General features: G+C 36.7%; 1 protein-coding gene across 2 annotated transcripts in view; it reads right to left on the reverse strand.

Annotated features, from left to right (window-relative positions):
• The window catches only part of ELAVL2 (ELAV like RNA binding protein 2), a 148,478-nt gene that overhangs the window by 20,247 nt on the left and 102,599 nt on the right, over positions 1-25,632 (reverse strand). For both annotated transcript variants that reach the window (XM_037797349.1, XM_037797348.1), the window contains exon 4: positions 24,454-24,557. In XM_037797349.1, the coding sequence (XP_037653277.1) occupies positions 24,454-24,557 (104 nt within the window). The remainder of the gene's footprint in view (positions 1-24,453; positions 24,558-25,632) is intronic.

Below are 25,632 nucleotides of genomic sequence, written 5' to 3' on the forward strand. Positions count from 1 at the left end.
TCCAGTCTTCAGTTCCCACTGCTTCTTTAATTACCAGCCACATTCAGAGGACTCCAAGAACCAGTTACACACCTTCTAAAAACAGTATTTTTCAATAACTTTGTCAAAGAACTGGATTTTCCAATATCTTAGGCAGGAGAGAGATAACTCAGTGGTGACAAACAATGCTTATATTTAACATTTAGGGGCTTATAGGACTTAACCATTTTCAAAGAAGCATTTTCAAATACGGTATTTTGTTTGTGCCTCACAACAATCCTGTGAAGTAGGCAGGCACAAATAAAGAAAAGAACGTGCCTAAGTGTATATACAACTAATGTTGGATTTTGGATTTGAACTCAGATCATCTGAGTCCGGATCCTTGTCTGCTCACCCACGTTCTTTCCACAATACCACACTAACTAAATAGCTTATCAGTTCACTTAGTCTGAGAGGTAGAATAATTAAATGAGTCTTGGTTATTTCTTTTTTAAAATGCACACACCCAGTGAAATCAAGTACAAACAGCAGAAAACAGGATGGTACTAGAAATTGCAGTTAAGTCAAAAGTTAATTTATTTCATTTTTCCCTTGAGATTTTTAAAAACTTCCTAAGGAAAGTAAGGAAAGGCTACTAACTGAGATTAACTGGAGAAACTACATACCATAAATAGGATTCTGATATTAGTTTAATTACTTTCTAATTCTTAGAATGCAGTTAAATGAGCAATGCTTCCCCTTCCATGAAATAAAGATCTAAAGTAGGAAGAAGGCTTGCATTGGGATAGACTTGCACTTTGGAGATTCAGATCAGTTTCCACTTCAAGTTTCTATATCTGACAATTATCGGTGACCTTTTTCCATTTTTATTTTTCTATAGATCTGGAGCTCATACAGGTTCCTTGCCTTCACGTTCACCTAGAGAATCATGCTGGGGGCGATTTCAGCTTCAAAGTGTTAAGTATGTATCTTTAGGGAGCTCCAAGACTAAGATCCCTTAGAGAAGACCCAAGTGAAGATTTGCTTTATGCCTTAATTCTTTATTAGAAATATGTCAGTAAAATGAACGTCTAAGCATATGTCCCAGTAGGGTCAAAATAGCTTCTTTCTTCACCATGTGCAAGCTGTTCTCCAAACTACATTCACTGGATTAATAGCTGGGTTTAGATTTTAAATTTCACTGCCATTTAAACAGGTGAATATTTAATGCCTGAGGAGCAAGGTTATGAAATGTCAAAACTACTAAGTGAAAGATCTAATTTAAGAGGCAGCCAGAGAGACTGCAATTTAAATATTTAAAGATGATACAGGGAATACAACACCGAATACCAATCTACTCCAAAGATAGCAATTTAAAACTCAGGTTTATTCGGAAATTTCTCACAACCTTACAAGTGATATAATAAACAAAGACAAGCAATACTGAGATTACTGGAAGGGAGAGTAGGGGAAACAGAAATGCCAGGCAAATGAATGCTCTAGTCAATGGTTTCTCAAACTGTTCTTCACAAATGAGATGAGACTGGACAAAATAGAGATAAAAATAGATTTATCAAAGTAATTAGGTTTGGAAAATAGAGTAGTTTGAAACAAAATCTATTCCTCGTAATTAAAAACTCATTTATTCATCAGCAGCTAAAAATAATTATACATTAAACATGCGAAGATGAGTAACACATATACTAAGTATGGGCTATCAAAACAAAAGTTAATCAAAATACACAGAATTAAAAGGAATGAAAACATCTTATTGATAAGAACTGGTATTTCATATATGCATATAGTAAAGTTTAAAATCCTAGTATACTGCTTTCAAAAGAAGTCCATCCAAATGCTTTAGTCCAAAAATATAACTGCTCTAGTTTCTCTTTGACTCAACAGAAAGAAAGATCAGTGATGGGGCATTAATACCAACCGATTAAAATAATAAGATCCATAAATGAACAAAGCAATTCCTTTTTTTTTTTTTTAAACTAAGGACATCTGAAAAATCACCCACTGACGAACTCGCCATTAAACAACTTTTACCACTTGTCAATTACCGATCCAGGACTACAAATATTAAACCTGAAAATGAGATACTTGCCACTTCAAATTTTTTTTTGAAACACTCCACTCAATCTCTCCAGATGAAAGGAGTGGAAAAGGTCATAGTTAAGCCTACTGAAACTGAGAGTTAATTGCTATTCACATCAAAAAATGGAGTCCTGATGGGACGGTTTGAAAAGTAACACTATCACCAAATAAAGGTTAGCTCTGGGGCAAAGCTTTATATAGACAATTAGTTATGTGGGAACTTCCAAAAAAAAAGCTCAGAAGTGAAGTACATAGAAGGATACCACAATTCAGGCAACAGACCTCAAAATTCACCCCAAAGTAAGAAGTGTACTTTGATCTGCTTCTAAATGCAAAATCCTACCAGGAATAGATAGGTCTCTAACACACATGAAGGCATATGAATATCATAGTCCAAGATTAAGTTATGCATAAAGAAAGGCATGTTTCACAATGGATTGCAAAAGAACAAAGCACACGACTTTAAAGATTAGCCCTGGCAAAGGTATTAGAGCTGAATGTCCAAATTATTAAATGTATAATAATCACATCTAACAAGGTGGTTTAGAGAAGGTATTAAAGATTAGGGCAGTTACCTTTAACAGGTATTCCAAGATACAGAATTTAGAAAACTACGTCAATGGAAAATACAAATGAAACTTCAAATTTTTTTCAGGCTGGTTATGTTGAATACTTTAAGACTATACAAAAATTATTTTAATTCAAGCCAGACATTCAGAAAAACCATGGAATACAACTGATTATGTTATTCCCTTCTTGAAATCCCTCGGGGGACTCCCTAATGCTTTAAGATTAATTTCAAATTTCTTAGTTCTTTATGTTCAGGGCACTGAGAAACTTTTCTTATAAAACCATGCAATATCTTCAGTTGTTTCCCAAAGCTTTCTGGTCTCTCACTTCTCTGTTTCAATAAGCTGCTTCTTCCACTCATCTAAATTTTAGTCATTTCAGACCCTGTATGGGATCATCTATTCCCTATGTAGTCAATTCTCACCAGTCTTTTGTCTGTTATGAGCTAGGTGCCTCTCATCTGTATAGACACTGCACCACATGCACTGCTCTCTTAAGATCCTCACTAAGCCAGGAAGTACTCCTCTGTTACCCTGTCTTGTGGCGGGCTTAACTCCTAGAAATAAGAAACCTTGTTTTTATCCTACTTTGTAGTCTCTAGTATATACAGAATATTTATTGAAATGCAGATAATTTGTGATGATGCAGTAATTTGAGAGAGTTTATTTTTGTAATCTTGTCTAGAAAGAAAGGCCACAATCAGTTTTGCAACATACCAGAAACCATATATGTAATGTGCAGACTAGCCTGAGGATTCCATTAAACATTTTAAAATGAAGTTTCGTTTCTCAAAAATTGGCAATTCAAGTTCCTAAAGACAACACAATTTTTCACAGAATAGTGTTGCTGAAAGAAAAAAAAATCTTAATTTTAGAGCACAAAAGAAAATCCAGAGTTCACTTAGTCTAATTTCTTTGTTTTTAGGAAAGAGGGAGACCGAGTCACAGAAAGGCAAAGAGACTTTCCCAAAGACACACAGCAAAGGAGTTGGGATACTGACTTCATCAAGGGTTTTCCATTATACCACTGGCTCCATCATGCAATAATTGAAATTATGAAAGTTTCTAGCTAAATGACAGTCATTGGGAAGATGATCAGACATTTACAAGATGTCAGAAGAGAAATTCAAGATGACAAAAAGTTTTGCTTTGCTAAATAAAATATTTTCTTACATCCACATAAAGGAATCTGAAACAAACAAAATAAGTCATTCTTTTAGGATAGTTACTGTATATCTTCTACTAATAATGCCTGAGAATTATTTAAGTGTCTGAAAAAAATCTAATATTTGGGGATAAAGAGAGGAAAGTCAACCTAAGAATCCTGAGACTAGTGCTTTTTACCAATTAAATTAAGATATGCCTAGAATAGTCAGAATTTTATCAGTATTAAAACTTCTGCCTGTTTTTTTGTTTTTTTTTAATTACACATCATTTAACAAAAAAGGAAAATAGCAACTAGAGAGACTTCCCAGCCACACATCATTTTCAAGTTTTTAGTGCAACATCATTAAATACATTCAAGGCAGTTGATTCTTAGACTCAGCTTAAAGATGAAGCTAAGAATAAGTGATGTCAAGAATAAGTGATCATATATGACACTGTTAAAAGCTATACTAAAACAACTGAAAAGCCACACAGAAAAGTATGTTGGTGGTAAGATTTATATTAAGCAACTAATCATAAACTGGAGACCTGACAAATTAGATTTCCCTTTCTCATGTCTTAAACTCAGCCTCTGAAAAACTACACTATGCAAGGTTTAAATGCTACCCCAAAACAGCTTCTTCTGTGTGTACTAATTAAATGAGGGTCTAAATAGGCTGTTTCCGACAGTTACCTTTGTTTTTCTTAAAGTATCACAGAATCTGCCAACTTTCTTACTATAGCCTAGAGACTTTAGCTGACCTTTTACTGCCTTTATGCTTGGCTGTAGTACAACAGTTGGTTCGACAAGGAGGTCTCATGCTGGTAAAGGCAAACAGTAGGAACTTCATAGTAAAGATACTTTTGAATCAACATAGAAAGACCACAAATGCCTTCCACATTCCTCAAGATTTCAGCCAGCAAAGAATTTCACAAAAATTAAAACACAAGTTGAGCAATAGTGGTTGATGTGACATCCCTGTCTGGGGCTTAAAGCAAATGCACTACTGCAGTGGTGAACTGGTCATTCCAAGGTCTGAACAGGAACCTGCCAACTGAAATGTTCCATATTCCATTTCCAATCTCACAAGTTCACTTAGTCCATTAAAATTTTAGGAAGTGAACAAAAACTAAAGTGGTACGAGGAAAAAACAGATGGGAGCTTCAAATGTAACCACCAAGTCCATTCCTACTCTATGCACTAAGAAAATTTCTGTAATGGTTAAGAAGGCTGACTTTCTCACTTTTAACATTAAAAATGGGAAATGATCCCATATTTACTTGGCCACATAAACTTCAGGAAGAGTAAGTAACATGAATAGGCTGGAATTAAGGGAGACATAAGTTAGTTGAGTTCTAGGTCAAAGGCAGGAGAGAATGCATTATTACTGCAGAAGTTCTGACCACGACAGAGCATACTACAAAGGCTTCAAAATGAACTCACAGCCAAAAAGTAATGCATGACCTAGAGCTCTCCAGAGTTAAGGAGGAGTAAAAATACAGAGTATAGAGTCACAGAGACGACTCCCAGGTCTTGGTGCTTTTTGTTACTTACCAGCTATATGCCTCTGGAATAATTTCCTTAGATCCTTTGAAACCTCAATTTCTTTTTCTGTAACTTGATGTTAACAATAGTATTTACCTCATGGGGGCCTTCTGAGGATTAAGTGGAATAATCCACATAAAACTATTAGCACAGAGCTGGAGAACCATAATAATATAATGTTTTAATCATAATATTATGTATATATATATTAAAGATATTTTATATATATAGATCTGTCGTTATCTGTAGTACATATAAAATCATAACACTACAGATAATGATAGCACCTAGTATTTATTAAAGGATTACCATGTGCCAACCACTGTTCATGGTATGTTCTGGGTATGTTTATTTGATCCTTACAGCAAGTCTATGAGTTGGATATTATAATAACCAATTCATATAACGCTCAATTATCATCATCATCTCCAATTTATGGAAAAAAAACTCAAATATAGATAATACCTCTGAGGTCAGGTAAGATGATGTACAGAGGGGATGTGCCATAAGGAAGATGTATACACTTTAACAGAAAAGTAGTTCAAAGATTAAAGTTTATTATAGAAATTAATTTTTGACTATTACAAGTATTTTGTAAGACTAACGCAGATGAGTGCTGGAAAGCCTGCAGCTTGGCTGAAGTGTACTGTCATATGGAGACTTGACACCCAGCATCTTTAAGTGGGCTGATATGAAAAGACCTACTTAATTTTATTTCTCCAACCAAACTATTACATATTAAATCCTCCCACTTTCTCACTTTCTCTCAGAGAGATCTTTTAGAGCCTAAACCCAGTAATGTGAGATGCAAAATGAGGGTATACATTTTTGGGTGACCGTTGGCAGGCATGATAGATGGACTTCATGGAATAATACCTAACCTCAGATGAGAGTTAGTACATGTTCCTGAACGTGGGATGGGTTAAGAATCACCATGCAACTATGATTTGATTTCCTATTTAGAATAATATACTGACCTTGTAATTCTGCAGTATTAAAAATACTGAAGGATGAGGAAAAAGATGGCAGCATAGAGAGGAGTGGAAGCTAGTTAGTCCCTCTGGAACAACTAATAAACATCCAGGAACAACTAGTAAATAATCTGGAATAATTGTGGGGGGACAAACGTGACTTTCCACTCATCACACACCAACCTGAATTGGGAGGAATGCCCGAGACCACAGCAAAAAATCTGTAAGCAAAAACTGCGTATCAAGCCAAGAATCCCCACCCCGCCTCCACTGGCAGCCCAAACTGCAAAGCCTCACTGTGATAGAGAGCAGCACTCTCCAAGCAAGGGAATATAGCTCATCCAGCTACAACTGAGGTATTAATTAACAAATGTGGAATGCTCAATAGAAGCTATGAATCCCCAAAAAGCAGAGGCTTTTGGTGACGACCTTGGAGAGCCAAAGGACCTCTCTGAGGAAGGGTGGGGGGAGCCCAGAGGACCAGGTACCATCTCTGGCAGACGGGTAAAATTGAGTGTGGCCACAGAATGGCCCTGAAGGGGGCTTTCTGTCTCTTTTTCAGCTCAGTGGAGAAAGCCTCAGCCATTTTTCAGTTCCCAGTGCTCTGACCCCGACAAGGGTGAAGATACCACAGGCAGAGAGACTATTCAAATGCAAATGACATCTCCCCAGGGGGTGTATTTTCCCTAAGAGGAAAGAGGTGGGGCCCAGCTCTACTACCTGCCTTCCATTCAGAACCAGACCCCAGAGCCTGGGGGAAAACAGCCATGGGCCACACCTCCTTACACCATTCTGGAGCTACAGACTGACAGGCACCACCTGCTGGGCAGAAGAGCACAGTGACTTGAAGCCTCACAGGGTGTATCCATCTTCTAAGACACCCTCAGGGAAATCAGATACTATCCCCTCCTTCCACGACCTTAGCCCATTCTGCTCTGGGAAAACCTGATTGGGGTCACCAAGGAAACCAGATGCCTAGACAAGAGAAAACTACAACCTACACTAAGAAAAACAAAGTTATGGGCCAGTCAAAGGAACAAACTTACACTTCAACTGAGATACAGGAATTGAAACAACTAATGCTAAATCAATTCAAAAAGTTTAGGGAAGATAACACAAAAGAGCTGAAGCATATAATGAAAACACTGGGCGTACAGAAGGTAGAAATGGAAACTTCGAAAAAACTGGCAGAATCTATGGAAACGAAAGGCACAACACAAGAGATGAAACACACAATGGAAACATACAACAGCAGATCTCAAGAGGCAGAAGAAAACACTCAGGAACTGGAGAACAAGACACCTGAAAGTCTATACACAAAAGAAGAGATAAAGAAAATGGAAAAATATGAGCAATGTCTCCAGAAACTGAATGACAACACAAAACTCCTGAATACACATGTCATGGGTCCCAGAAGGAGAAGAGAAAGGAAAAGGGGCATAAGCAATAATAGAGGAAATAATCAATGAAAATTTCCCATCTCTTATGAAAGACATAAAATTACAAATCCAAGAAGCACAGCATACCCCAAACACAACAGATCGGAACAGGTCTATGCCAAGACATTTAATAATCAGATTATCAAACATTAAAGATAAAGAGAGAATCCTGAAAGCAGCAAGAGAAAAGCGATCCATCACATACAAAGGAAGCTTGATAAGACTGTGCAGATTTCTTGACAGAAACCATGGAGGCATGAAGGAAGTGGGGAGATATATTTAAGAAACTGAAGAGAATAACCACCAACCAAGAATCCTATATCTGGCAAAACTGTCCTTCAAATATGAATGAGAGCTTAAAATATTCTCTGACAAACAATGACAGAGTTTGTGAACAAGACACCTGCTCTATAGGAAACACTAAAGGGAACACTACAGACAGAAAGGAAAAGACAGGAGTGAGAGGTCTGGAACACAATTTTGGGAGATAGTAGCACAGCAATGTAAGTACACTAAACAAAGATGACTGCAAATATGGTTGAAAGAGGAAGGTTAGGAGAATGTGGGACACCAGAAGGAAAGAGGAAAGATAAAGACTGGGACTGTATAACTCAGTGAAACCTAGGGTGCTCAACGATTGTGACAAAAGGTACAAACAAGGTAGAACAAATGAATGTCAACATTGCAAGGTGTTAAAAATAGGGTGAGATTGGGGGGAAACTACAATCAATGCAAATTAGAAACTATAATTAACAGAAACATTGTATTATGCTTCCTTTAATATAACAAAGGCAATATACCAAAGCTAGATGCATTTGGGGGTGGGGGGACATAGGGGAAGGGTATGGGACTCCTGGCATTGGTGATGTTGTCTGACTGTTTATTCTACTTTAGTTTAATGGTATCTTTCCTTTTGTTGCTTCCTAGCTGTCATGTTTTGTTCTCTCTTTTTTCTTTTGTCTCTCTACCTTCTTTGACTCTTCCTCCTTCTTTGTGGAAGAAATGGAGATGTCCTTATATAGATAGAGGCGATGTTGGTGACTACATAAATACGTGACTATACAGGGAACCACTGATTGTTTACTTAGGATGGAATGTATGGTGTGTGAACAAAACCATCTTAAAAAATGGGTTGATGAAGAAACCTTGAGGGCACTACATTGAGTGAAATAAGACAGACACATAAGGACAAATATTGCTGAGTCTCACTGATATGAACTAATTATAGTATGTAAACTCATAGACATGAAATATAAGTTACAGGATATAGAAGGAGGCTAAGGAATGGGGAGCGGTTGTTTATTATGATGAGAATGATCAAACAGAGTGAACTTAAAACGTTTGGAAATGGACAGAGGCAATGGTAACACATTGTGAGAATGACTAACAGTGCTGAATGGTGTGTGAAGGTGGTGGAAAGGTCGCATACATCACCAGAAGGAAAGTTGGAGGTTAAAAGATGGGAATGTATAAAACAGTGAATCTTGTGGTGGACAATGTCCATGATTCACTGTACAAATATCAGAAGTCTCTCTCATGAACTAGAACAAATGTATAACACTACAACTAGAAGTTAATAATAGAGGGGCATATAGGAAAAAAAGTATACCTGTTGCAAACTATATACTATGGTTAGTAGTATTTCAACATTCTTTCATCAACAGTAACAAATATACTATACCAAAACTATGAATCAATAATGGAGGGGGGGGGGTGGTTAGGGGTATGGCAGGATTTCCGTTTCCTTTTTTTGCCTTTACTTTTTTTTCTGGAGTAATGAAAACGTTCTAAAAATTGAAAAAATAATTAATTGTGGTAATGGATGCACAGCTGTATGATGGTACTGTGGGTAACTGATTGTACACTTTGGATCTTTGGATAATTGTATGGTATGTGAACAATCTCAATAAAAAAGAAAAAAGTATCCTTAAAAAAAAAATGAGGATGCTATACTAACAGGTAGTTCTGCATTTTTTTTCCTTTAGACGCTTCCACTTTAGAGATACTTGAAGGGAAATCTCGGTACTTAGTCTGGGGATTCTTCAATACTGCAGAACACCAGACTGCCTCCAAGCTTTCCCCCAATGTAACAGTTCTGCAATTCATTTATAATGCTTTTATATTATTAAGTTTTAAGCTCCTGGAGCTTTTAAACCAATTCTTAAATATTTGCCTACCTTACATTCCCACCTACCAAGCAAGCACTCTAATACCTGTCAAAGGAATAGATCCTATGGCCACATGCAGGGGCTATTTCTGAATTACCTCTTGGACAAGAGGATTAGAAGTTGTGATACCTGCCCAAACAATCAGGCTTTTCATGCTTCATCAGAAACAATACAGATTGAACTGGCTTATAGAAAAATAGATGCACTCATCCAATTCTTAGAAGCCATTTGCCAATAATGGCTTCTTAAGGGTTCTTTAAAGATTATGAAACCTAATCAGATAAGATCTCCAACAGATGTCATATTATCAAGATAACTGTCACAACTTTACCTTCAAAAATAGACCTAAAATATAATTTATGTAACATTTGGGAATCCAGTATGCCTAATGCACTGTCAACAGATTAAAATGCTGAGTTAGAAAAGTTAAACCTAAGGAAGACCTATACACTTGCCAGGTATAAGTAAACTGGAGCTGTTTAAGAATAAAACTCAACTAATACTGCTTGGTAAACTGAGTGAAAAAAAAGAAAAAATTGTCATCAAGCCAACTGCAGTGGGTTACACATCCTAAAACTTTCAAACACTCGATCTAAAGTCAGAGAGAGAAAGACTATATGAAAGAAACAGATGAATGACAGGGGCTGATGAATATCATGTAGAAGATCTCACATAAAGGGAAAAGACTAATTAGATCTTCATTTATTGTAGGAAAGAAAGAGAACTAAGTCCTTTCCCCATCCTTCATTCTACCATATCTTCAATGTATGGCAAGGCTGGTACCAGTAAGTGCCAGAATTCTGCATTATATGTATCTACCCACACCCCCAAGGTTAAGGATGGGTAAAAAATCATCTCCAGGAAGTTTCACTTCTAATTTCACTTGAATTGTGAACTCATCCATCTTTGAGCACATAGAAAAAGTCTTCCCTGTTTCTTGTTAATCGATATATTGAAACCTCCTCATTCAGAAATTATCAAAAATGTAAGTAAACATAAGTGCTTCAAAAACTAAGATATTTGCTCTTAGAGAGGAGACCACCAAATAGAAGAGAAAAGCACTGTACAGTAAAAAATAAGTGCTTTTATGACCAAATAAAAGTTGGTAAATGATGACAGTGGCAAGTGTGATCCAAGGCATGGAAAGGAAAATTAGACTTGCAAATTCAGGGATGAAGAGTCCAGCAGGGCCAGAATAAAGAGTTCTGGAGTACACAATCAACACTGGACATTTGCTTTCTCCCCAACAGTAAGCTGGGGCCAGATTCTAGAGCCCTTAAATGTCAGGGTGAAACTTTCATGAGAGGGATGTGCCAGTCTAAATATTAGCAATTACCACCTGACAGAAATGTATGAAAGCAGAATATGGAGACAGTTTCCCATTACAACCTAAGTGAAGAGAATGGTCAAAATTAGGGCAGTAGTAGCAAAGCTAATTTAAATACCATATAAAATAAGCTCTCTTTTGTTCTATAACTAAAAGGAAAATTATTTCACTACAGTATTAGTTCAGTTACCCAAGTCTTCTCTGACCTACTTATACCTACAGTAATGAAAATAAAAATGTAATGATCCCATCTCTATTTGTACTCTACTGCATAGACAAAGTTCCTCTTCTTACCATTTGTAAAAACCTTAAACAAGTCCCCATGAATCTTTGCAGAGCAAGGCAGGTATGTATCTAAGAACAAATGAATTAATCTGCTCAAAACTCATCCCTCCAGTTCCTCTTATAAATTTAGTATTCACTAAAGGGAGATCAATGGAAAACATGGGGGAGGTTTAATCAAATTTTCTCACCAATTACTTTTGTACAAAGTTATTACTTGATATAAGAAGAACACTTTATAGTTTTCAGATGTAAGTTTCTTCCAAAAAGTACATGTCATATAAAGGCCTCCGTATCTTTAGAAGAGACATTCCTCTATAAGTAATACCTTTCTTCTTTCTGTTTTATAAACGCTATTTTGTAAGACCCTGTCATCTTGGAAACCATCTCAGAGGCCCCTAAACAGCCACTGGACATTTCCATTTCCACTGCACTCTGCATTCACTCATCATACATTCAAATCATGGCTACATAAAGTAAGCGCTATCTCCCCTACCACACAATGACATCAAAAACAAGACTTCTTGTCATATTTTAACACCGCTCCAACATTTAACAAAGCTGACTGGCATACACTAGGAACTCAAAATGCTTGCGGAATTAAATACTTATTTAATTACAGATATACAGGAGAATACCATGTGCATATTCTATTCAACACTAACCAAAACAGATTCACTGTACAATGATTAAGGGGTAGGTAAGATAGCACTAACACAATCTATTATTAATATAGATGGACAGTTCATTTCCAAACATAGACATTCACATTGTTTTAAATAAAAAAATCATTTTAATACAAAATTAGAGATTTTGTGGGTATTTTACTTATCCAAGAATGAAATACCTTATTTTTACTGAGTATTTCTGCAAGGTCAACATGACAAAGTTAGGCTATGAAGTTAACTGAGTGGCACTCTTCTTCTTCTGTTTATTCATAGGCCAAGAAAATCACAAGGTGGCACAAGGGCTCACAAAGTGGCAAACTCAGTTCTAACTCCACCAAAGGCACTGGGCCATGCTGGACAAGTCGCCTGAATTCTTTAAGCCTCTCAGTTTTAATCTATACAAGGTTAGTTCCTCCTAGCTTTGGAATTAGATTTTGAAACGAGCACCTATAAAATTGTTTAATTCTCAAATCATCCCATATTTAGAGTTAAAAGAAGCACAACCTTTCCATACTTTGATCAAAAACATTCACTACTCTCCTTTCACTAGTCTATCTTATTATACAGGCCCTTAAGGCCTTTCCTATATGTGCTTCTCTACAATAGCAGCAAAAAGTTTAACATTTGGCCCTCACACAAAATCAGTAAGAATTAAACATACTAACAAATGTTAAAAACACCTGAGAAAATAAGAAACAGTTTAAAATAAACTACAAAAATGTCTAAAAAGGTCAATTCTCAACAGTACTTTCAAATCACCAAGTCTCAAATACCTTTCTTTAAAAGAACTCATGCAATTAAATACTTTATTTACAAATAATAAATGTGTTCCTCCTTGCCCTTTGTGGAAGGAGAAAAATATACATATTTGATGGACCTCAATAACTTCTAAAGCCAAGAAACCTTCCCCACAAACTTCAAGACTGACTACCAGTCTGGTATGGTTCTAAATAATTTAATAAGGCCCTAAAGGGACAGGATTCCTGAACATGAACTGATCACTTTTATTAAACTTTTAATGTACTTTAAAAAAATATTCCCCAAATTTCCAATGAAATATTTCTAACAAAAAAATTGTCCCCCTTTAAGCAAAGATATGATTTTTTATTTTATTTATTTTACTTTTTCTTTCAGCAGTACCCCTTCAAACACGTTCTAAATTTAAAGTTTGCAACCCATACCTATGTTATAAGTAAACAATGCAATGTCCAAGATTTAGTGTATTCAGGGTCTGATTTGACCCAATTGTCAAGGATCTAGGATATGTCTACATGCACAGAGGCATAAAAAGTTAGGAAATCTGCTCTCTTTCACGGTAAGCTTCAATCAGTACAAACTATATACTAGTGTAAAAAATAAAAAAGCAGAAACAGGTTGGAAAGCCTATTGTATCCCTGATCTCAAACAGACCTTTTCATGTGTATGTGACATACATGCACACACACACACACACACACACACACACACATGATAAGGGAGAAGGGGATAAAGGCCAGTTTATTATAAAATATAAACTTTATATTTTATAAAAGTTTGCTCTCTTCAACAGAGCCAAAGGAAGTTTTGCCACATATATTTTGTGGGACTTACGTGAGTTATACAATTATGAACGTTTCATTTTAATACATAATTTCTAAGGGATAACCCCTGAAACATTACCCAATGTTTGGTAACTTTAAATCTACCAAGATATTTTTTCTTTCAACATGATTGGACATTAGAGAATAATCAACAGAGAAGGCTTTTTAAAACGAAATGATTTACAGGACTAATAGTCTCATTCAAAGCCAATTTTTCATTCTCCAAATGTCTATTAGACACCTGAGCTGTATATTTCCCAAAACAGCGTTAACAAAAATAATTCATTTTTTCTAGGACTTCATTCCTAGAGTCTTTGTATGACAGTTGTGAAAATTTTACAAGAAAGAGAGGTTTTACTGAAAACACTGACAACCTTAATTATACATAGTAAAGAAACTGCATCATGCCGTTTATATAATTTCTACAGAAATTTAACGGGAAAAGGGGGCAGAAAGAAGGGAGAAAACCACCTTTATCTTTACTCTAAGACAATGTACTCCTGGGTTCCGATCTGCAGAAGCACCTCACTTTACCTTCAGAATCCAGTCTGAGGTATTTAATTACACTGTCGGGAGCACTGAATGGTCTGGCGTTATGCCCTTTCCCTTGGTCTCACTGACTGATAGCATTAGTAACATTCACTGACTGTAATTAAACCACCAAATAGCATCCCCTTTGCCACCTGGCAGATCAATGTCCTTTAATACTCAAAGAATAAAACACAAGGGTGAGAGGGGTGTTTTTGACCCACACCTTCACAGTTCATTTGACTTTGTGCACCAAAGTAGTTTGCAGATAATACATATTTCACAATTCCCCCAAGATATTGGTTAACGAAGAACACTAAGGAAAATCCTGGAAAGTTGTGACTATTTCTTATTAATTCATTTTCAAAAATCTGAGAACGGGGACTTTCTAAATCTTTTGGTCGTAGTATATGCTGTTTCATGTAACTTTGGAGCAAAAATTCTGCTTGCAGGTCAAAAGGTTTATAAATTAAGGTTACACACAGTGAATGTTTTATTCCTTTTAAAAACTATTTAAAACATGGGACATGTGGAAGACCTTATGATAATAATAGAGCAAATTCTGGACCAGAAAGCTCAAATATTCAGATAATGGGGAGGGATGTGGTTGGGAGCCTATAAATATGAGACAACTTTTTGTTGTATTTTAAAAGCAAGTTTCACACTATAAGGAATCACAACCATCCTGGGACATATAATTCAACTCCCAATCTCTACATTATGAGATACCCATTTAAACTGATGGGCCCTGAAGTATCATACTGTAAATTCCCAAACACTCTGAGAGTCAAATAATAAATCATGTTAATATACTTGTAATGCTAAAAGTATTTAATGACATTAAAATGCTCTGAAAATGAACAAATTGCATTTGTGTGTGTATTGATTCTCAGGTAAATCCAGCATTATACTCATTAATTCCAAGCATTCTACATAGTTTACATTATAATCTACAAATTAAAATCTTATTATTTATTATTTAAATAAAGATTTGTTTTTAAACAAAAGCCACACAGACCTACCCAGGTGCAAATCATTAACCACCACTAAACAGTGGATCTCATCAGATCACCACCTGCTTAAGAACCATCTTTGTTAACTCAAAATGGATTAAAGACCTCAATATAAGAGACAGTACCATAAAACTCCTAGAAGATAATGTAGGGAAACACCTTCAAGACCTTGTATTAGGAGGTCACTTCCTAGACCTTATACCCAAAGCACAAGCAACAAAAGACAAAACAGATAAATGGGAACTCCTGAAACTTAAAAGCTTCTGTACCTCAAAGGAATTTGTCAAAAAGCTGAAGAGGCAGCCAACTCAATGGGAAAAAATATTTGGAAACCATGTATCTGACAAAAGACTGATATCTTGCATCTATAAAGAAATCCTACAACTCAATGACAATAGTACAGACAGCCCAATTATAAAATAGGCAAAAGATATGAAAAGACAGTTCTCTGAAGAGGAAATACAAATGGCCAAGAAACATGAAAAAATGTTCAGCTTCACTAGCTATTAGAGGGATGCAAATTAAGACCACAACGAGATACCATCTCACACCAATTAGAATGGCCACCATTAAACAGGAAACTACAAATGCTGGAGAGGATGTGGAGAAATTGGAGCTCTTATTCATTGCTGGTGGGACTGTATAATGGTTCAGCCACTCCGGAAGTCAGTCTAGCAGTTCCTTAGAAAACTAAATACAGAGTTACCCTTCGATCCAGCAATTGTACTTCTCGGTATAAACCCAGAAGATCTGAAAGCAGTGACAAGAACAGATATCTGCACACCAATGTTCATAGCAGCAATATTCACAATTGCCAAGAGATGGAAACAACCCAAATGTCCTTCAACAGATGAGTGCATAAACAAAATGTGGCATATACAGACGATGGAATACTATGCAGCAGTTAGAAGGAACGATATCGTGAAACATATGACAACATGGATGAAACCTGAAGACATAATGCTGAGCGAAATAAGCCAGGCAAAAAAAGAGAAATATTTTATGTTACCATTAATGTGAACACTGTGAAAAATGTAAAATAAATGGTTTATACTGTAGAATGTAGGGGACCTAGCAATAGACAGCAAATAGTGAAGGTGGAACGATAATCTAATAAGAACAGATAAGTCATGGAGGGTAAACTTAATGTTCTGGGAATGCTCAGGAGTGACTGTGGTTTGTTAATTTCTCGGGGGTATGGTACGAACAAGTTTGCAGAAATGTAGTTATTTTAGGTTTTTTGTTTTTCTTATTCCTTTGTTGGGTTACAGTCTATTTTATTGGGTTAGGGGAGGAACATGTTAAAAGCAATGTAGTTATTTTAGGTTATTTATTTTTTCTTATTCCTTTGTTTTGTTTTTGTTTGAAAATTTTGTTTGTTTTAATTTTTTGATAAATTTTAATAAAACAATGAATGAGTGTGAAAAAAAGTAAATGAACAATGGGGGAGGAGGGGAATGGAATGTTTTGGATGTTTTTTATTCTAATTTTTATTTTATTTTTTTGGAGTAATGAAAATGTTCAAAGATCGATTGTGGTGATCAATGCACAACTATGAACAACTGTACACTTTGAAGGATTGTATGTTATGTGAATATATCTCAATAAAATTGCATAAAAAAAAAAAAAGAACCATTTTTGGTAGTTGTTAAAATGTCATTTCCTTGATCTCACTCTACATATAATCAGAGCCACCAAATCATGGGTGGGATCCAGGAATCCGCATTTTGTCAACTACCCACCCCAGTGATTCTGATGAACATTAAAGTTTTAGTGGTCCTTTATTCAGAGGGATTTAAAATTGGTAATACTTCAACTATGAAGTGTATCAGAGTTTCCTAGTGAGTTCATAAACATCACAGATGCCAATCCTTCCTCCTCACCACCCACAAATACTGACTTCTAAAGGAGTAAGACAAATTTCCAGGTAGCCTGAAAGCAAAGCTTGTTCATATGTAAATCACCAGCAAATACAAATATGTACAAGAAAAACAAAGGCCATAAAATTTACCTGAAGATATTTCTGAGAATCAGACTGGCTAGATTTCGCTGGGCTGGGTTAAGGAACCCATCAGTCTGGCTAACACCTGCAAGGGCTGATGTGCTTGATTCTATCAAGTTGGAACCACTCACAATGACTCCAAAATGTTTCTAGGAATATGAACAGGGTAGTCTGACTAAAGCAAACATGAACAGCTGAACTGCTAAATACAGCCATTTAACAAAGTTCGTGGAAACCAAAGCTTTTCCAGAATTATCCGTTTGCAGGACCATGCAGATACTCTGCTTTTCTACTGCCCTCCCTGCTGCTCACTGGAGGGCCATTTCAAGACTCATTAGCAACCCCAGAACCTATGCAGGAAGGATTAGACTTCTCATTCCCATGGGAAGAGGTAACTTTATACTAAGAACCAAAAGAAACAAGGCACATTAGCAAGATTTATGATTTTTCAAAATCCACTTCTCCATAATACACATGAGGTACTATAGTAAATTCAAAATTATCCAACAATATTAAACCCAAAAAACTAAACATTGTGACTGCTTTCTTCAGAGTAAGCTGTAGCTTTTTCTTAATTCCGCCCCAACTAGATTTCTAAAATACAACTTTAACATAGAATAGGATGATTAAAAACAACTATTCTTGATCTTTGCTTGAAGTCAGTGAGTAGCAGGCCAGCACAAGTATTTTTCACCTCTAAATGTCCAGAGTGACATGTGAAAGCATTTTGCAACAGGTAGATTGGTACCATTCTCCACTATTTAAAACACAGAAAACTACACCAAGAAAGCAAGAGCAGAACACAAATCCAGGACTTAATACACCAAACCCTGGTACAGCATTTAAAGGAGTTGTTCACAGAAGGGAGAGGGGGATAGAAAAATACCAAATTTTTCTGCACTATTTTCAAAAAGTTGCCCTAGCTCTTCCACCACATACTCACAGCAGAATGCTGACAAAGTTGCACAAAGTAAAACCTCCATATGTAATTCTGATGTAGTACTTGGAGCTGAGATGGATGCTAAAGGTAAGACCAGAAATTCTGGCAGGGGTGGGAGTAAAGAAAATGGACCACATATGTTACCCATGCAAACTTAAAAAGGGACAAATGTAAATGGCACCTGTAATTTTTAACTAGCATCTAAGACACGAGAAACTATAAACAGCATTCTTAGAGAATGGGAAGTCTCCTATAAAAGAGCTTCAAAAAGTTAAAACAAATATTTTACTATTCAGCTACAACTGAAATACTTAAATCAATGTTGACTCACCCATCTGCTAAATATGACCTCCAGACACCAGTTCTCTTCTCAAACTGGAGGTCTGGCTGTCTCAAGTGCTCTCCCTAAAAGATAGAATTCCTCTGCTACCAGGCCCAGCTCTACTCCCCTTTGCACCTAAACAGATCAGGTTCTAAAACCTCAAGATGCTAAAAGGCACAAATGAAGACCCCTAAGAGGCTAGTTGGCTTATTTAGACTGATAAATACATCTGGTTCTAAGCAAAAGCTTTTAATATCAATAATGTGAGGTTGGAAGAAAACAATAAAGCTACCAGCATCAGGCAAGGTGACATTATGTTTGTATCCAGTATCAGCTACGGCTTAAACATGTCCCTTATCCTGAGTGCTATGGAATAAAGTATTTGCCTGTCAGAGACCATTGTTGCCATTTTTGCACAAATGCAAACAACAAAGAAAAAGGATAAAAGTAGTATGAAACTATTGTGGAAAACAGATACAGCAAAAAATCAAGAGCCTCTTAGGAGGTTAGCACACCCAGCTGAAACGTCTAGGCTAACTATGGTAGAATCGACTGAACCCACCAAACTTACCTAGCTCCCAGGTCATAAATGAAAGGAACACTCCTAAGCCCTTGAACAACAACAGAAAGGTAAAGCAGACAAATGCTAGCAGGTCTTGCAGGAATGCCACTGTGATACCATTTATGATACAGGCAGGGAAAGGTGAAGGATCTCAGTGATGTGCAGATAGAAAAGTCTTCTAACCCAGTCAGATCAGTTTCAATTTATTTCCTCTCATTACAACCCAAACTCAAATGACCTGAACACATGGTTCTACAATTTCAGTGTCTTCTATCAAGATGCAAATAGTTTGGCTTCACTCTCCTCCTCAGCCCATTATTATTATGAAACCAATTTTATATTTAAAATTCCAGGCCTGCAAGTAGTTTTCCCATTTCAAGATGTTCTGAGTCCTAGATGAATGACTCATGTTCTGGTAAACAGCAAGCGATTAAATTTCAAAGGCATCCCTCAAAAAAAAAAAAACAGCAACAATTTCCCAAATCAACTGAAGTACTATTTGTGTGGCCTTTCTCCTACCTTTCACACAAGAACCCACTCACAGAGAGGCAACTATTCCTCTAAACTCAACTGAGGATTCTCCATGCTGGTTATAGACCTGGAACAGCCGGGATTTTCCAGTATGGACATCACTTCACATATTTTAAATAATCACCTGGTCATGAACCTCCCCCCATCAAGTGGCATGCTTGGTAAAAAAATGATTCATAAACTCCCTGCTAAGTAAGATGTGTTCAGTCAACTGCGAAGCGTCTTCCACCACCATCATCTCCAGTGGCTCAAGAGCAGGGACAGGCAGGCAGGAAGCTAGGACACTGCCACCAGGAACCCTCCTCACCCTTCATTCTGTGCAAGCTCAGCCTCTACTCCAACAACCATGGCAAAATATATAAAGAAAATCTGATGAAAAAATATCAAGTTATTGTCCTTTGGGATTTCCCAAATGTCTGTCTAATCCTTATTTTGGAGGCAGCCTGGAAGAAGCAGGAGTAGCACAAAAGTCCAAGTGAGGACACCAAGTTCTGGACCCTAGGAGGCCACCACCCACCTACACACCAGGCTACACAGGCAAGTAACAACCTCTGACATTTTTTTGTGTGAAAAATCAAAGTCAATAATGGAGCATTCTACAAAACATGTAAAAGGCTTTACAGAAATAACACTAATCAAAAGCTATCTGTTATTCCTCACTTCTAATGAAGACAGTGTAAACTGGACTCAAGATAGATATTAGAAGTTTATTTAAATGTATTAAAGAGTTTCTGATAATCAGATGTACTAATATACTGTTAAAACTATTCAACATTTGACACATGGCTCTAGCAAATTCCAGATAATGGGTCAAAAATGAAGTTAGGAAAACATGCATTTGGTATGGTCTTAATATTTTAAATTGGGGGGGGGAGGGCAAACATTTACTCAAAGTTTCCGTTTTTGCCTCCATTCCATTCCTGGCATATATATATTTTTTTTTCCTCTTGAAATGGAGATATGACCAGCTAAGTAACATTTATTAGGCTAACAATTAATAAGAATACTATTACTTCCAATTTTCCAAATCTGATTAAGGTAAATAATGGTCTACATACAAGTTCCAAAATGATTGTTTTTCCATAAGACATGCTTTGTAAATTTGTGAAATCCACACTCTCTTCCAAGCACCTACACTTTGTATCTCACAGAAAATAACAACAAGGACACAAGCCAGGGCAGCATCGGCTTCCTGGAACTACTGTGGAGGGGGGAAAGTTGAAGAATTGGAGTCAAGACATCCATATTTCACTGCGATGTGTCCAAAGGTCATGATAATCACCTATCCACATGATGGAGGGAAAAAAAAACTTCTGTAAGTATTTTTAGAAATAAATGACTTTACTTTCCTAACCATGAATTTAAGTCTGATACCTTTAACCCAGAAAAGAGATGATTCTGATGCAGCCAAGTTTGGAAACAAATGCTTTAGGATCTCATGGTGCATGGGGAACTCTGCTTCACTCATTGCAGAAACACTGAATGTTAGTCCTTTATTCAAACACCATCTCTCTACTACACAAAACCCTACAAAGCTAATGCTATTAGGAAGTCCCAGGAGGAACTGCTAAATAAACCAGCTTTCACAGCCCCTAATTCACTGTTTCAATATCCAAATGGGAATGTTACCGAATGCATAATAAATGGCAGGTGGTATGGAAGACATAATAGAAACCTGAATACAAGGAGTCACAATTACATATTTGTAAACAAAGTATAAATTAATTAATATACTGCAGCTTTCTAAAGGAAAGCAAGATGCCCTGGCAAGAACCTTGGTGTAGGTATCAGAAGACAAGGAATTGTCTCTCAATTGCTTGGCCCAGGCCAAACTCTAAGACCACCAAGGTCTCAACTCTTCACAAAGGGTAGCTTAAACCTAAATTACATACAATCCTTTTAATCCCAAAACTTCTGTAGTTCTTCATGGGTTAAGGATACAGATTTCAAAGAAGGGAGATCCCAACCCAAGGTGGAACAACCCTGCAACATGAAAGCAGATGAAGGAGGGACTTCAGCTGGGCTCCAACTACGGGATGGCCAATGTTAAGCTAAAAAACGAGTAGGAGAGGGTATGTCAGGAAGTGGAAGGTACAAGAGCACACGTACAAAGTTTGGGAATAAAATCAGCTTGAAAGTGAAGAAGCCAGTGTGACTACAGTGGAGAACAGTAGGAAACAGGACTGGGGTTGCTCCTCAAAAGCTAAGCTTAATTTAAATGATTGAGTAAAAACAGCAGGGAAAAACAATAAAATTTTGAGTATTTTATTGAGAAAAGTAGTGCTTTTGTAAGATTAGTCTGACAGCCATCAGCAGGATAGACTAGAGGAAGGAGAAACAGACTAATTTATAGACTAATATCTCAGGGGATGGGAAGGCTTAAAAGCAGCTTCCAAAAGGTATGTAAAGCAGTGAGCATTAGAAAAACCTGATCCAAGATTTACCCTAAGAGCACAAAACACGTCTAACTGAGGATAAGGGAAAAAACACATAGAAAGAAGAGACAGACAAAAGGGCGCTATAGGGTTTTGGAAAATGGTCAGCTTTGCCTCTCAGAGAAATCTGGACCAAATTGAGGATACCAGCTGTTATCTGATATTTCTGCAGGAACCAAATGGGGGCGGGGAAAAAAGTAGCCGGCTGCTTACCCACCACCCCCACCACCATTTCAGAAAATCAGAAGAGAAGTAGCAGATGTCACAGCGTAAAAGCCACAAGGCATTATTGTCCTTTCTTCCATGTATTCAGCCTGAGCAGCTGGGCGCGGAAGAGTGAAGGCTGATGATGGACAGTGAAGAAAAAGCTGTCAACCGTGGCCTCCCTTGCAGGCCATGGATTTTTCTCCTAAGGTGACCCATTTCCCCTGCATCCCTGCCTTCTTCTGTATCTTATGGCAGTCAGGACATACAGCAAAAGAACCCACTCACCAGAATGAAATAAGAGCAGTTATTTCTGCAATGAAGAAGAGTGTTTCCTGGGATGAGCCATCCCACCCATCTATTCCACTTCCTCCTGTAAGCACAACTCAGGGCCTCAGAACTAAGATAAATTAACAGCAATCCTGAAAATCAATTTAAATTAGAGAAGAGACAACCTGCAAAAACGTGCAGTAGGATATAAAATGCAAAATAGTCTGAAGGTAACTGGGATAGTTAATGTCTTTCTTTTAAGAGTGCTTGCTTAGTACTTCACGGTACTATTAAAAGATTAATCTCTGCAACACAAACAAAACCATGCAGAGAAGTGTGGTGGACAGAAAAAAAACAGTCCAGATCGAAAAAAAAAATGTCAAAACAAACTTACGTCTTATTATCTTAACGTAAAATAGAAGTCTAATTTTTTCCTCAAATTTCGGTAACACACAGGGGCGAGTTCATTTTCAGGCTGAACAATGGAACTTTTCATGGGATCTTTCTCGATCAAGAAACGGCTATGATTCTTGTATATCTTACATCCAATTATATTTGGGAGCCACAACATACAGTTTCCTTTATATGAGATATATGGCAGACATTTTTCTTATGGGCAAATAAATATAAGGTATGACATGTGAAAACTACCCAAAGCTAACAAATTACCTTAACTGACAATTCTGAAGGAAGCAACTTTTAAGCACAAAGATGACACTGCATTTTCAGATACCTGAAAAAATGAGCAGAAATCTTCTAGACAAGCCTCTAAGCAAGACAGATGCCACAGTCCGCCTTGACAAATTTCTCCTCACCACTTCATACTATAGTCTGAGCTGCCTGCTTAAATCAAGGGTGAAATAAAGGTTTCAACTTGAGTCAACTGATGGAGTTTGCTTGGAACACTACTTTGAAAAATATTTGGGGGCCACATCTAGACTCATTGAGAAAGGCTGCCATGATTGATTGGCAATGTCAGCTCTGGGGTAGGAGAGGTAAACTGATGGTGCAGATACTATGAGTTTGTCAGTGACAGCATCTCTCTAATTTTTTAAAGGAGAATAAATCTATGCTATGGGTTAAATTAAGTTCTTATGCAGGAAGAATCTACCTAAGAATTTCAAAAATTCACAAACAAGAAAAGGTATACAAAAAATTATTTATCGTATGCCTTGAAAAGAAAACTATGACAGGAAAAAAATAACCTGTGTGGCATTTAAGCTTTTCTAATTAGTCTCCGCAAAGCAAGCTGAATCTGCTAGAGCAGAGTCAAACTACAGCCCAAAGCCTATCTGCCCATTTTTGTTTGGTACATGAATTGAGAATGGCTTTAAAATATTCTAGGAACATATAAAAAGAAAAATATTTCATGAACATAAAATAAAAATTCAAATTTCAGTGCCCATAAATGAAGTTTTATCGGAACACAGCCACACCCTTTCATTTATGTATTGCTTATGACTGCTTTTGTGCTACAAAGGCTGAACTACAAAGGTGTGACAAAGACCATATTGCACCCGAAACCCGAAATATTTACCATCTAACCCTGTGTGGAAAAAGTTTGCCAACCTCTGTGCTAGAAGAACAGGTCTAGAGTTCCCTCAAGGTATAGGGCAAATAATTCTCTATTGGGGAAGGAAATTTAATTCAGTAGGCGTCAAAGATTTTTATGAATTTTGTCTAAGAAGGTTGGGACTTTTCCCTTTTGTTAATACATGTTACTACATATAATACTCATGAATAAACACTTGCCCTGCTCATGCAACAAACATGAAAAAGTTTATGCCTCCCTGAGAAGCATCTATATGGGTCTGAGATGAAAAAAGAATTAAGTAAACCTTAAATTTTTTTAACTTATATTCTGCAAATAGATATAAAAAAAATTTTTAACATACTTTTATTGTTTTGGTTTGAAGTCTCAATCCATTCAGCGTGTTGATAGCTTTCTCTGCATCCTTAGGGTCAATGTAGTTCACAAATCCATATCCCAAGCTCTGCCCTAATAAAGAAGGGGGAAAAGGCATATATTAGTTCTACTCCACTGACAGATTCACTTTCCCTTTGGCAAATGGTCTTGTCATTAACACCATGGCATATCTTTCCAATAGTAAGAAGAATTCTGCATTAATTCTTCTAGAAATTTACATGTGGTCTTTTTTCATCTTCTGTCTACTACATTTACAAGTTTAAACATCAGTTAGAACTCAGCAGGCAGTGCTGTTGAAAAAAACACACACACACACAACCCCAAACTGTTTCATCACACATGCCTTGCCCGAGCCAGAGAGCACCAGCAACAAGGCAACATTCAACTTCAGAAACTGCGGGTGCAAATCTCTGCTGAGCTGCTGAGTGGCTTAATGGTTGTGATCTTTTCAGCTTCCGTTTTTTAACCCATAAAATGGGAAGAATGCAAGACTCAACCAAGAATCTGCCAGTGTTCTACAAATTTTACCCAGACACATTTACAATCTTCACCAAGTACAAGAATATAAAATGAAAAAGAACAATATATATGTGTATGTGTATTTGTATATTTGTTTTAGAGGAGGACTTCTTCAAATAAACTGGATCAAATTTTCTAAAAAGTGTGTTTTATTATTTACATAAAGAGTACAGGAAAATATTAACACAGAAATGTACACTGAAAATGTCCAAGCCAATTAGAATATGTAGGAGAGGAAGAAAAAGAATTAAAAAAAAAAACCAGAAAAATAAATTTGGAGCAAATTTTGAAGGTGACCTAAAAGTAAGTCCTTCTTTTCCCCTATCATCTGAGCCCTCTTGCCACTCTCAATGATGCCTGAATTCTCAGAAAATGAGTTGAAATCAGTGGAATGTACATACAATTAAAGCCACTCCAAAAGGTGTCAACTTTTCAACTAAGGGCAAGTTTCTCAGCTTGAAACAGTGAAGAAACACTGCAGAGTAGGTGACAAAAATGGGCATAACAAAGTGTCCTCTTAAGAAATGTGCTGCACTTCTATTATCAAGCAGGATACACATTAGCTGAACACAAAATCTGCTCAAGCTATGACGGAAAAAGCATGGGCTTTGGAGAAAGAAACACACAA

This window comes from Choloepus didactylus, chromosome 10 (genome assembly GCF_015220235.1).
Source record: "Choloepus didactylus isolate mChoDid1 chromosome 10, mChoDid1.pri, whole genome shotgun sequence".
Lineage (NCBI taxonomy): Eukaryota > Metazoa > Chordata > Mammalia > Pilosa > Megalonychidae > Choloepus > Choloepus didactylus.